Below are 15311 nucleotides of genomic sequence, written 5' to 3' on the forward strand. Positions count from 1 at the left end.
CAACAAACAACGCAAATTTTGAAAATGGTTTGCCTTACAAAGCACCACTTACTATTTTTATAAGTTTGTATAAAGTCTCTTTGTCTGTGTGTTAAGTAGTTGTTGTGGAATCAAATTGACCCAATGTATCATATGAATCCCTGTCTCAATTTCTCACGGATCGTTTGTTGTCCATGAAGTCAAGTTAGAAGCCCAGGCGTCCATGGATGAATTTGATCTCAGTGCTGTTTTCGGCAAAATGACATTTTGATCAGAAGCCAAGGGAGTTGAAATTGAATTTCCCATTGATCCGGACCGGAATCCCTCTTTGAATAGTCAGAGACTGGGATACAGTACACCAGCCTAATGAAAAAAAGTGATCTGCTTTAGTGCAAGTAAACTTCCTCTCTATTCACTTAGTATCATGCTTGAATAAAAAGATATACAATTGAGACTATTTCTTTCTCCGTTTCAAAGAAAGTCTTTGGTTGAGATTGATGGTTTGGCATGTAAAGGTGATTGCCTGTGTTCTGAAGTTTTCATAACCGTGCTTTTTTTCTGGACATGGACAAGTAGCATGTAGTATCATTTGAAAGTGTCTGTTCAGAACCACAGATTGAGTGCTTTGATAATGGTGTCACATCTGACTCTTAACTCCTAGTAGACTACACTTTCTAATCATGGCCATTCAAATTAGCATTAAAGCTGTTTGGCAAATTTGAGCCTTTTTTAGTCACTGGTTCAGAAATGCTTCTGAGTTGGTAAGTGCATGAGATGACGGCAGTACTTTCTGCTTCATGATGACGCACACACTGCTGTGGATGACACACACTGAGTGAGACAGAAATCAGCAGTGGGTGGTGTGAATTTAACATGAAGTAAATAGCCAACTTCTCAAGCAGAATTTAAAGTTTATTGTTGAAGTTTTGAGTGTTTGAATAAGGTTAACAAATGCCAATAGTCCAGATGAATGACTAAATCAATCAATCAACCATAATCATGTTAAAATAGCATATATAACAACACATTTATATTTAGAATAATAGCATGTATGTTGTAGAACAACCTATGTCATATAAACCTGTTAGTGTAAACAGCACATATACACTAACTAAATAATCTACAGTTGTACCCTTTACTTGAGTTCTTTTTCTTTTCAAATGAATTGTTCTTGGCCAGAATGATCTACAGTGTGATCATGGCCACAAAACCTTAATCTCGTGAGCCATTTACATAACTATAAATGCTGAAGTATAGAAGTATTCTGTCAGCTCAAACTGATGCTGAATCTCTCTGTGTGAGCTTGATTGTGAAAGCTTGGTTGTGAAATGCTGATACGAGCCTAAACAAACCTGTCTGTACAGTATTCAGACTTTGTCAGCATCTGTGTTCAAAGTAAAGACTTGACACATATTTCTTAATGAATAAGCGAGCTACATGTGAGGCTGTGTCCGTGTCATGTGTTCAGGTCCACAGTGACCTGACCAGTGCAGCTTTAGTGCTCTTTTGGCATCTTTAGCATCTAAAAGGTCTTGCCCATGCTTCACAAGACAAAACATCTTGATTTGCACTGTCGAAACTTTACAACACGGTAGTCTTTGCTTTCCCTAAGGAATGCATAAATGGTTTAAAATATTGTACATTCCTATGTACCTTATTCTTACATGTTGATTACTTTTCCAGTAATCTAAAACAATGATTACTATTAGTCTTTTAAGAAAACACTTTTATATGTAATTTTTTACCAAAAAAGAAAATAAAAATATTTTTAATACTTTATAATTTTGTGATACATACACACACTTGTAGCATTTAACTGATTTTAATTTTGGGGGTTCATTTTCTTATTTATTTGGACAGAAAATATCCTGGCGTAGGATTAACAATTTTCACATAGTTTTGAAGTAGATTTAGCATATTTAACATAATTATCTGCTCATCAGTAGTGGCCACAATTTTAATATAATTTTCTAGTGAATAATTGCAGAATTGCACACAACTTGGCCTGAGATTTAGGAAAAAATCCAGCTGGAGAAAAGGTAAGATATTGTTTTGTGGTCTCTCTTAAGACAGAAGAGATCTGTTCAGTTTAATTACAGGATAATTACCCACGGCTCTTATACCGTGAGTCTCTATGAATGGTAAAGTATATCAGTGCTTGCTTGATGTAATAGAACCATACATGTTTTAAAAGACTACACACTCATCAGAACTCTGATAAAGAGAAGTCATTGTATGGGTGTCTACAGTAAGGTTCTTTACTCCAGCACATTTGTTGCTGTTTGAATGAACCAGTGTGTTTCTGTCAAACTACTGTTTGCCTCTGTTTATTGGAGTTTTATTGTGTCTGTTTCTAATTTAGAAACATTAATTTAGGCTTAAATTACAGGGTTCAGTCAGATGGGTTCCACTGGGACCAGGTTGTTGGAATATGATTCCTTGTTGTGTGTGAATAAAGCACTGCAGTGATGTTTTTTTTTGTATGTCAACCTAAAAGTTAGCATCACCATGGTTCCGTCATCAAAAACCCAATATGATTTTTCCATTGCTTTTAAATTATTGCAGAAAATTGAATGCACACTCCATAATCCCAGGTGAAAGTAGTAGTTTTTGACTACTTGTTTTTTGAATACTATAAGTTTAGACATACTACTTTTTTTGCATACAGTATAGATTTGAAGTATCAGTCATATTCAGATGCACCAATTGACTTCAGGACGATGGAACTGGGAGTGCTAAAATACTAACCTGTTTCAGGATTTTGGCGTACAAAATGCTCTATGAAATAAGCCAATAAATCTTCACTTTTGTTATGAAGGGCATCCTTGATTCATGAAAAAAAAAAAGATGCACAGCAAGGTTATAGTGTCAGGTTCTCTGACTTGGCAGAGAGAAAGAAATAGCAGAAAATGCTGCTGACTGATGCAGAATTTGAGAAACAGAGAGCGACACGGAGTGAAAGAGATGGTAGGAGGGTGCGTACAGCTGGGATGCATATGAACCGCGGCTCTGAGAAGGAACTGTTGACTCCTGAGGTGGAAAAATGCTGATGAATGGAAGTGAAGGAGGAGATCAGAAATGTCAGAAGGAAGTGGGAGGCGAGAAGGCGCGTGAGGGACAAAAAGGCATCAGTGTTCTCGTTCCCTCTATAAAATCCCCCTTACATTCCTGCTATCGGAGGGGAGTTTGGCACACTTTTCCAGCTAAACAACCAAAATGTTTCTTCTGATCAACAGATATGGTTAACTCCAAGAGGAAATGACAAAGTTCTAGTGGGAAGTTATTTTTTAAAGGGACAGGCCCAGAGACGCATTTTTGACCTCTTGTACTGAGGAAATTCCAAACATGGCCGAATAAACATCGTGTTTAATTTGACAAGGACAAGAGTTTGACCTCCTCTGTCACCAGCCCTCCTGTTTTATAGCAGCACTGCAGCATTTCCAGGTTATGTAAACTATGCTGCAATGCTCTATCCATGGGGTCTCTCTGACAATGACCCCAACGTTACCCAAGAACATGAGTACGACTGCTCGCTGCATAAGGGTCTGCGGCTAAACAAATAATCCGGGGTCACAGTTTCATCTGCCTCTGGGAAAGACTTTTCTCCACTTGAGTGTGTTTGACAAACATATTTTTTGTGAACTTTTTTTCCACCCAAACATCACGTAAAATGTATGTCGATACTTGCTGTAAACTGGTCACGAGTACAGACAAGCCTCTGTGCTTCTGTTTACCAGTTTTTATTAACAGTGCATATTCCATTTAAGTTAAGTTAAGTGATTAGTGTTGTGATTAGCCGTTGACGACTCACTCACCAGATTAATCAGGTTTAGGGGGTTCACAGTGCACTGCAGCACGGACGTGTGATGAGGGAGGGGAGCATACGTGAGCGCTCAGTTTGAGAGATAAAGACGTCGGCTTCAGGAGCAGTCTGAATTACCTCAATGTGTAATCTAAAGTGTTTCAAAGAGGATTTGGGTGCTGTAAACCTCCAATCCTATTTGGGACATTTAACTATGTCCCATTTAGTTCCACCAGTTTTGGCTGGAAAAGACTATAAACTGATACTACTGCAACCCATCCGGTTTTTTTAATTTCTAGTTTGTCAGTACTCACTGAATAAACTTCAACACCTTTAAAGTCTTTGTCCCATATTTTTATTAGGGTCCTAATATGAAACAGATGGATTTTTATAGTGTGAATTGTAAAGTAAAAATGGTTTAATATTTTGAACTTCTATCTTTATAATACTTTATGAATAAACTGCATTGTACCATCTCAAACAAAATTAATAAGTATCATTGAACATTTAGAAAGATAACAGGCATGATGGTAATAGGGGTGAAAGTTGTCCTGTTTAATTTGACAACAAAAATCTTGTGCATAATCTCATGATGCTACAAGATGCTTTTAAAAGAGAATTTCAAGCAGATGTCTCTTTTTTGATTATCAGTTGTTTGCTGGTCAAATGGTAAGAAGGTTAATGACAATATTGTCTCACAAGAACTCATCCTTGAAGTGTTGTCTTCTTGAAAAGATGATGTCATTATGACTTTTTTAAACGTATTTATTTGTTTATTAGAAGTCAAATCTACTGGTACTAACAGGGTTGAAGCAGAACTTTTTATTAATGCATTTTAAAGAATTTATTAAAACTTTTAGTAATACATTGTTAAATAAAATGATGTAAAAAAGATGTAATGATGAAGAGACACAGATTGCAGGATGACCCATTGTCACCAGACTGCTGTTAAACGTGTCAGTTTTCATTTATTGTTGCGTAAAGTTATCAGGGTGTTGCATTAAACCACACTGTCGATATCAGGCTGAGGTTGAAGGTGAGAGTCTGAAACGGACGGAAGCCTCACCTCCTCCCACAATGCATTTCCTGACCCTGAGTCATTCAGTTTGGTTTGGACACCCTTTCTCATAGTCTCGCCCAACACTTTATACTTTGCCAGTGTTGTGTTGACAGACCATCGAAAGTGACGTCCATTTTCCATGCCAGTTATCAGTGCTGTGTAGAGGCTTTTAGCATTTGCAGTCTCCATTCCACAATGACAGTGGCAATGTGTTTTGCACTGATAATCAATCCGTTGATAATCAATCAGCATTCACTGTGAGTAGACACAGATACCTCAGTCGTCTTTGTTATCATTTGACTGTATGGAAAGCAAAACACAAACCCATTTTTATGTCATTATCACTAAATAACATTAAGATATTGGCCACAGACTATTTATACAATATATATAACACTGCAGGATACCTTGTCATGTAAGATCATGCTCTGCCTGTGCTGGAGATTATTCAGTGGGCAGAGTGTTGTTTCCTTGGTTACCGTCTGGCTGTGAGCAATGAATATACATGCTTTTAGCACACACATTTACTTTCTGTGCTGGTTTGAGGTCATTTTATTATCGCTGGTATGATGCTAATGGGAATTTTAGGATGATGAGTTCAGTTTGAGCCAGTTTTGTAATAAAATATGCTACTTTCCAATGCAAATATGTGGAAAGAGACGACTGGATGGACAATTACGGGACGAATAAAATGAACCCCAGTATCAATAAAACATTTCTTGGCTTGAATTAAACAGCAGCTGTCTGTTCCAGCACTTTAATAAACTTATTTCATTGGTCCTCCGTGGCACAGTGGCGCCTTCTAGTGATTGGGCTTTTCCCCACTCTGTTACCATGTAAACCAAGAGTTTAGCTGCAACTGTTTTTCAACACACCTGCCTGGAAGTTTCTAGTATGCCTAGTAAGGCCTTGATTAGCTGGTTCAGGTGTGTTTAATTAGGGTTGGAGGTAAACTGTGCAGGACACTGGCCCTCCAGGACCGAGTTTGGAGAACCCTGATGTAAACCCATTTGACTATATTGTATATTTTTATAAGTATAAATGTATTATAAATAGTAATATTATATTATATGATATTATATAATATAATATTTTTATTTTAGTTTTTATATTTAAATAAGTTTTACATTATATGCATTTAGAATTATTTATTTTCATTTTTATATATTTGAATTATATTAATTTGTTTTTAATAAAAAGTATTTGTATTATTTTTATACATTTTATTTTAAAATATTTTATATTTGTATTATTTTTAATTATTGTTATAAAATGTAATTGTTCTATTTTATGTATAATATTATATATGCTATATGCTATATGTCATATATTTATTAGATTTTTTTTATTCTTGAAATGCATGTAAATGCATGCAAATAATAAAGTGTAAGTGTAAAAGATTCACTCATCTACTTTTTGGTAAGTTACTCTTCCTGTGCAAACTGTGCAGTATTTTATCTCACACCTACACTAGATGGCACCACACTCAAATACTATGCACTTGATATGACTGTAATAAACGCACAATTGCTATCTCTGTAATAAAGGTTACAGCTGCTATACTTGGCAATGGCATTAAATAAAAGAAAGAAGGTCTTCTGATTTCTATAAACATCTGGTTTGGGGTCAAGTTAGTTGAGATTGAATGAATAGGGCACTATTTAACCGAGCCATGAGAACCTCACATGACAAAATTCCTCTTCATGATTAATGTTTAGGTGGAGGACACTTCAGACATTCTGTCTAATACAAATGAGACACTGTCACTGCAGAGCTTTTCATTCTGAAGCATCTTTGCTGTCTCTAGTTTGCAGAGTGCATGTGTCTGACACAGATGTCTGCAACATGCATATTGTCAGTTTATCATCACCAGCTCCAGTCTAGTTTTTCTCCAAGGCTTTGACTTTCATGCTAACGCAGACATTTACAGTGAAAAAAAAAACACATGATCTAGTCCTCCTCCAGCATATTCAGATGTTCTCTGTTTAAAGGAGCTGAAAGAGTGTTGGCAGCCCTCACTGGCTCTCTAAACTGTGCACTTAGTGACTGTGTGTGTCCTGTTTGTTTCTGGCCTGCAGACTGCAGCTACACGTGTCATCTGGAGTGTCAGGGGCTTGTTCAGCTGGACTGCAACCAACTAGACCAGCCGACAGAGGATGTGTCTACCCCCGCTCCACAGAGGCCCGCCGCCAAAGACCCTCAGGAGACGGTAAGTTCACTCAAGTTCAGTATGACTATATCTCATGATTGTGATTTTGTTGCTCGTAATTGTCACTTTATATCTAATAATGTGACTTTGTTTTTCACGTCTGCAAATTTATATCTCACACTGTAACTAAATTGTCTCATTTAATGGTCTTTTCTAATTTATTTGCAAATATATGTCTCAAAATGTAACTTTATATATTATAATTGTGACTTTATTTCCCAGTAATTGCGGTGTGACTTTATTGTAGCTGCAAATTTATATCTTACACTGCGACTATACAGTATATCTCACATGTGACTTATATTTGCAAATTTGGCTCACTGTGTGACTTTGTCATAATTGCGTTGTGATTTTCTTACAGCTGCGAATTTATATCTCACATTGTGAGAACATATCTCATAATTGCTACTTTGTTTCTTATAATTGTGACTATACAGTATGTTAATTTGTTTCTTATGAACTTAATTTCACAATTACCTTTTTGTTTTTTGTTTTAACCATAAAGCAAAACAGGCTTTAATATAACTGGTATCATATACGATCAAAAAGTGTAGTAGCACTAAAGTAGATGTCAGAAATAAATAAATAAAAACATAATGCGTTGGAATATGCTTTCATGACACTTGTGGTGGATGATAATTTTTGGTACTTTCACTTTTATAAGTGAAGCATACAGAGAGCTTTCCAAAATTAGAAAGAGAGCATGAAATTATGCAGCGAAATGCAAGGGATGAAGCGGACACTGAATCTAATCCTCTCTTGGTTGCTTGGCTGGGGCACATTATCATATGCTTAAATGTAAAACTGCATTTTACTGTGGCAGTGAGTTTAGTCCCAGGTACACAGGAAGTGACAGCGCAGTTGGGACTGAGGAAGAGCAGCAGGGTTCTGCCTGGGGCACACTGTCCTCAGCAACACACACACAAAGGCATGCACTCATCTTTGCCCAAGTTTCTAGCAAAGCCTGATCAAAAAGTCAAAAAGGTACGACCTAGAGCCCAAGCAGATATATCTAATAACCTAGTTCTCTCCAAAGCATTTATACTGCCAGAAAAGTCATTCCTGACAAAGCTTTTCCATAACTTGTAGTGTATCTGTCTTATTTATGAGTCCCTTCCTGTCCGTTCCTATCTCCTCTAAATCAGGAAAAGAGCAAACCCAGCTGGCCTGTGCTGTCAGTGAGATTGAGAGCTGTTGAATGGTTAGCTGTCAGCAGAGGGCATTATGGTTATTTCTGAGTGGAAATGAAATTCACATTAGTGGTCTCGTCACACAAGCGGGGCTTTGTTCTTGTGAACTACAGATTCTATCACTGATTTGATGCATATATATATATATATATATATATATATATATATATATATATATATATATATATATATATATATATATATATATATATATATATATATATATATATATGTACGTATGTATGTATGTATGTATGTATATATACACACTGCGAGTGTATACAGTTGTGGTCAAAATGTATAATTTTACAATATCTTCAAAATGTTAATTATTTTACCAAAATAAAAGGGATCATATGTTCAGTACAAACAAGGGATTCATGAACAACTATCACAAAATTGTTCACCATAACTGTATATATTATGCAGAACGATTCAAGGATGATTCAATGTAATTTGCATGTGAGTGCCTCCATTAAAAAGTCTGAATGAGTGTCTTTTGCAATGAAACACATGAGACATGCCTATAATGAATTTGTACATATATACATGTAAGCCTTAATGGTCCATATGACATGTCACACTGACATCAATTGTAATCTAGTTGTATTTACTGCCATTCAAGAGAGATGTACTGTTGTGCAAGCAGACAGGCAGACATTGGACATGCACAGGAAATGCAGATAGCCCATAAAGAGAGCCTCACAACGTAATTACAGCCAAAAGAGAAGCTAGACACCCCCTGGCTTCATGGATTTAACAGAGCTCTGCAGCCAGAAGCATTTTGTTTGGACAGAGCTCCAGTGCCAGGGGACAGGGAGGAGGACCACTGACCTGATGTAGATGAATCACAGAGATATGAAGGAGTCTGTGTGTCTGTGTACTGGTATATATGGTTTGAGGACACAAATGTGTATAATAAATGCGTAAACGTGTATAATGACATGCGTACTACAACATAAACAACAGTCCTGTTCCTGTGTCCACATAAAACAAAAGGCTTAAAACATAAAAAAACTGTTTTTTATGAATATTATTGTCTTTACTATGACTTTTAATCAATTTAATGCACCAATGCTGAATAGATGTAATTATAAAAGTTATTAATTTGTAAAAAAAAAAATTGTATTGACCCTTTGAACTGATGTGTATGTGCACAAAGAACGGAAATTGGTAAAAAAAAATAAAAATAAATAAAAAGTACAAATGGCATCTCATTAATAGCTCATTTGTTTAAAAAAAATATATATAATAATCCTGGGTCAAGTAAAATGTTAAAACTTAATTTTAAAGAAATGAAATTGTGTTAACTCAACTAATTTGAACTATAAAAGAGAAAAAGAGTATAAATGACCCCTGGATATAGACTATTTTTCACAGTATTAGCTGTGAGAGGAGAATATATTATTGTTATTATTCAGTGGGGTGAATCATCTCTGCTCTTAATTGTAAAACTTCATATTCCACACACATTCCTCTCATACTTCACACTTCCCCTGTTATCCTTATTTAGTAGGCTATATTTCACAAACCTTAAGTGTCTCTCCCTCCCTTTTTGTCTTTGTTTCATGAGAATACAAAATGTTCTTCATGCACATTACCCTAATATCCCTCATATCATGCAGGCACAATGTACAGCCTCTCATGTCACCCATGTCCTCAAAACAGTAGCCCGCTAGTGCTAACTCACAGTTAGCTGTGGAATATATCTCCAAAAACTGAGAGCTCCATCCTGAGGTCTTGTTTATTCCTTCATTTTTTTTTCGATGATTTGATCTGAAAGCCCTCGAAGGTTTCTTTGGGTAAGTGTCTGTGCCACATCAGACACAAACAAGAATAAATTAGCAAGTTCAGAGACGCTGTTTTTATTTTCTTGGCATTAATTGGCTGCGAAAGTGCTTTAGACCATGTGCTGAGGGTTTGTTTCCCCAGCTGCTGGAGGTATTTCATCGGCTTTAACTCTTGTATAGAAGTGCAGATAGTCTGTTGTCATCTCTCATACACTTCCTTTTCCTGTCCTCGGGGTGTGTACACATGCACAGACACACACAGCAAACACACTCTTTATGTGTCATTTGCACTGCGGCCCCCTCAAACCATCACAGCAGCTGGAGATATCAAATGCAGTTCAGTAGTAACACAATATGTTTTTCAATTTGATTTTTGATCAGGTCTGTCATCTCACCGTAGAGTTTCCTGTGGAGTAACTAGCGTGATAGTTCACTGCAGTGTGCATGTTTGTGTGTTTGTGCAGTTTCCAGTGTCCTCCAAAACGAAATAATGGCACGAAGTGCAATGTTATACTTGATTCATCCTGTCTTTTTCATTTGATTTTGAGCTGTGTTGATTTTAGTTGCTTGATTCCTGAAAACCACGCAGGAGATCCTGGGATGTGTATGCGTGTGGGCTGATTTCATAATTTGTGGAGAGAGCTGTAGTAAGGCACATTTACACACTGATCTGCGTGGGGTTTCTCAGTGCATTTTTGCAATGAGGATTCCAAAAACAGAATCTGTGTAACGTCTTCCGGCTCTGTGGTACTATAAGACAGCATAAAGAGCACAGGAAGTGAGAGCTGTTTAAAGTCAACATGAACAGCTCCGGGTTGATCTCGCTTTAGTACTGTGACATGATCTAGAGTATAAAAGCAAAATTAAAACAGGGTCTATATTGTTATAATTTTACCTAGTTTACCTCATAACTGAAGAATTGGCAAGCTTTCAACTCAAAAGTGAGAATTTGATTTGCATTGGCCATAGGAATTGAAAGGAAGAGGATGTATCTATCTATCTATTTATCTAGGTATCTAGTTATCATCCTCACTTTCGGTAAGGTCTACAAACCTTCAAGCTTAAAATGATTTTTAGATTTTTAACACATTGGTAATGTTTTTAACACAGGAAGTGTCCTTCCTGTTTCTAACTTTTCAGCCTCTGAATTCAGTGCTTGGATGGTCTAAAAAAAACATAGAAAGGATAGATTCAGTAGGTACTGACAATGGTACTGTCTGATGATGGATTATAAAGACTGTTTCTCCTCCACCGTTTTTCATCACCAAGTGTGGAAATTAGAGACCAACTGCATTTTGTAACTAAGTACGAGAGAGGTGTTATAGCATCAGAAACATATCACATGGAGCGTCCTAACGCCACTTAACACCACTGTGAAACAAGAGCTGAGTCCAGTGTCAGGACCTGTCCAAGCCTCCAGTTACTCCTCACAGAATGTGTGACCAGCACAATACCAGAGAAATTACAGGAAGGACCGTTTAGTACAAAAATGTAGGGAGAATACAAAACCTCCTGCTTCCCTTTAGAGAAAAATGCCTGTGTTATTGATTGTTTGAGAACCATTATCGTTGTCAGGCACATTGATTTACCCACATTGGGTCTCTTCACTCCATACTTCATACAGCAGTGAGACAACTTTAGAGCCTGTATTTGACAGTGACAAATGACACTTTCTGATCGCAATTCTAGCAGGAGGTACCTTGCTTCATTTCAGACCCCCTTAGAGGTTACAGTGTGGGTGATTTCACTTTGATTTTGCACTCTCTATCCATCCATCCATCCATTCATTCATCCACGGTATTGATTATGTTTTTCTGGGCAATTGCATAAACCCCCTTGCAAACTCTTTGGAGGGAAACTATTGAGTTTTGTTGAGAATTAATTGGGGTGTATTGGCAGTAGCCAAAAGAGGACCTTTTTTCTTCCCAGGGGGTTTGGATATCGAATGTGTTCAAGCCCCTCTGTCTTTCCCAGTGATCCAGCTAGTTTATTATTATAATGCAACCCAAGGCACCACTTCAGGTTATTTGTCATACACTGCTAGTGATGATATTTTTATGTCCATAGCTGCGCATGCACCACATCAACTGTCTGAGTTTATGAATATGGACTCAATATATAATTCACAACATGAGAAGTGTCTGCTGCAGTGAAAGAAGATGGCAGAAATGTGGCCCAGTTCAGTGTTCAATGACAATCTAATAAAGCTGATGAGGGGACTCCAAAGTGGCTTTCAACTTCTCTTCCTTTTATAGTGGCAAACTCTTCTTGTCTTTTATCTCCCTTTGTGACGAATGGTCTCCCTGCTGGAGAAAGCGAGCTGAGGAAAGCAGCAAATGAAAAAGAGGTGATGAATGATCTCATTTCATGCTGACATCTTGTTTGTGTTTTACAATAGTAACGTGTGGAATTGCATCGCATTTAGCCACTAAATGAATTAAAAGGGAATTTTGTTGATGTAAGGCAGATACATTTAGATCATTAAACAGCAGTTATCGTCTAATTGATGGTGGGGATGTGAAAATATGTATATTCTTATCTTGCACTCACATTTAACATATACTGGTGCTCCAGCTGGACATTGTGTCTAATTCCCTCAAGGTCAGGGTGAAAGGTTAAGACCAAAAGCCCTAGGGTGTAAGGAGAGATCAGATGTCACTTTAATTTTGACCTCCAGTGGAACATATGTACATTTAATGTTGTAACACTGTAATTTCTGTAGGTCTGGAGCCTATAGTGTTTGTGTGTTAGTGTTTTCAGCTTTAATTTGTCCATTCTTTTGAGATGTTATTTATATGTAGTTGTATTATTTTCCTACCATCAGAAAGACATCTATTAAAGCTTCCCTGTAAAATGCACTACAGAAAGCTTTCTCTCTGTGCTTATTTCTATTAGCGGTGCCGTGAAAAAGCAAAGGGACATTATAGTGTGATGAATTATTTATAGAATGTGCAACAGTAATGATGATCAGTTAGGGCTCTGAGTTCTACCTGTGGCTTTCAAAGGCTCTCTGGAATACTTACATTTACATTTATTCATGTAGAAGAAGCTTTTATCCAAAGTGACTTAAAAATGAGTAACATTACAAGTGATTTATCATTAGAGCCAACAGTATTTGACCTACACAATAGCAGACTTTATGTATTGTAGTCTAGTATACACGCTAAAGCAGAAGTGAAAAGCAGGGAATAAAAGAAACAGACTTGATTCTGATTGGCCACTTGCAACATTCTACAGCCAAATATTTATCCAATAATCAGTCCTTCCCTCCTTTCCTTCTTCATTCCTTACTACCAACCAACTAATGAACTTACCAAATATATATTTGGTGAATATTTTTATTTGGAATATTATATTATGTTTTACTTAACTGTTTAATTTGCAGGCAGTGTAGTTCCATGGTCCTTTTTTGGGAGGGGGGGGGGGGCTTGGGGTGAGCATTGGACTATTTAATTGACCATTTTATTGATGGTTTAATTGGCAGCTAATCTAGTTTCATGTTTCACATTTGAATCCATGGTCTCTTTATTACATTTTAAAATAATTGATACTTAAATCAATATTTAATGTTTATTTATCATTAATTTATTCAAAATAATTTTTATAGTGAGCATAAATCTGTAGAATAAATAAATATTTGGCAACCAGTTTATGTTCATGTACCTCATATCACTCCACAGTCTCATCACATCATAAAATAATTAAATTATGTAAAACCTTTTCACAATGATACAAGACCAACTCAGTAACCTTTATTTTGTAATAATAACCTCATTATATGTCGTCCCTTCCTTTTTTTCAGTCTGAAAGAAATGTAAATGCTTTTTGCAGTCCTAGCTGTACTAAAGTCACAGTAACATTTAACAATACTCTAGATTCACACTGCCTGTGATCAGAGGCATTTTGCATATCTGCAATACTAGGCATACTATGTAAAATAGGCTCTAAAAGACCACATGCAGAGAGCTCTCTCTTTCTATCTGTGTCTCTCCTTCCCTCACTCTCCCGGTCTATTATCTTTTTCCATTTCTTTCCTTCTTTCTCTCTCTTTTTCTCTACAGTGGGAAGTGTCTAGAGTTGAGCAAAGAGCAGTTGCATGCAGGAAGAGCGCTAGTGGAGGAGGGAGGGGGAAGAAGCAGGGTGTTTGCGTAAGCTTGTAGGCAGATAACAGAACCAACCACAGATGGTAGAGCGAGTGAGAAAGAGAGAGAGTGTGCGCGCTGGTGTGAGAAAAGGAGGAAGAGAGGGAGGTGCAGTACGTCAGTTCTCTGTTCACTCAGTCACAGAGGCAGGTTGATTTTCTGGCGTCTTCCTAGCAGCCGTCGTAGCCTCACTGTGGACTGGAGACTTCTGCATCCATCTCAGCCAGCTGAAGGAATATTGAACAAAATGTCCATGCAACATTCTCAGATCTTCAGTGCTTTTTACAGCAAGACTGTGTGACTGTATGCCAGTTGGTGGATGCCAATACAAGCAATTTGTGTGCAGTGACATGCTTTCATCCACTCTGGGCTAATTTTCTCATCTCAAGCGATCGTGGGTTTAAAGAACCAAGCTGTCGGCTGAATTGAGCGGTAGAAGCTGCTTCTGTTCAGCTGCCTGTTTGTGACCTGTAAAAACAGGAACTGAGCATCAGATACCGGCCGCAACGCTCACTGAGCGTCAGCCTACAAGTTTCGGAGCTCATTTCCGGATGCACGTGGAGCTCTGGCCCTTCATCTGAGCCTGTGGTCCCCCGCTCCCAGCCCATCCTTCCCTTCCCAACCCTGGAGCCTGGAATGGTGCGTTTGGTTCCCCGAAGACCCGCATAGGGAATCCCTCAAACTGGATCCGTCCCCGCAAATGACTGGTAGCAATAGCATGAGCAGTGGCTACTGCAGCCAGGATGAGGAGAGCGATGATTTCAACTTCTTCACCGCCAAGACCTCCTTCTTCCGACAGCCACAAGCAAATCAAGTAGCCAAGGTAGTGTATGAACACGAGGAAGATTGAGCGCGTATATCCACACCTGATGTAGAAGATCTGCACGGAAGCGTGTACACGGAAGTGCATTTTTTTCTTCACTTTTTGAGACAGGCTGTAGAAAAAGATTTTTGTATACTTTTATAAAAAATAATAGTATAAAAGCTGTCACTGGGGCAATACCCTTTTAAAAGATACTAATATATATCATTTAGGTATTAACATAGACACTTTAGACACTTAAAATTACCTGTACTGATGTGCCGCCTTTAGAGGTTAATAAGGTACAAAGGTGTACCTTTTGAAAGAATACTGCCAC

General features: G+C 37.5%; 1 protein-coding gene across 3 annotated transcripts in view; it reads left to right on the top strand.

Annotated features, from left to right (window-relative positions):
* The window catches only part of LOC113055237 (ras association domain-containing protein 5-like), a 35812-nt gene that overhangs the window by 8206 nt on the left and 12295 nt on the right, over window positions 1–15311 (top strand). For 2 of the 3 annotated variants that reach the window (XM_026221358.1, XM_026221359.1), the window contains exon 2: window positions 6920–7050. In XM_026221358.1, coding sequence (XP_026077143.1) covers window positions 6920–7050 — 131 coding nt within the window. Of the gene's footprint in view, window positions 1–6919; window positions 7051–14258; window positions 14996–15311 lie in introns of those variants that run through there. The other variant, XM_026221360.1, reaches the window with a different exon arrangement.

Source organism: Carassius auratus, chromosome 36 (genome assembly GCF_003368295.1).
Source record: "Carassius auratus strain Wakin chromosome 36, ASM336829v1, whole genome shotgun sequence".
NCBI lineage: Eukaryota > Metazoa > Chordata > Actinopteri > Cypriniformes > Cyprinidae > Carassius > Carassius auratus.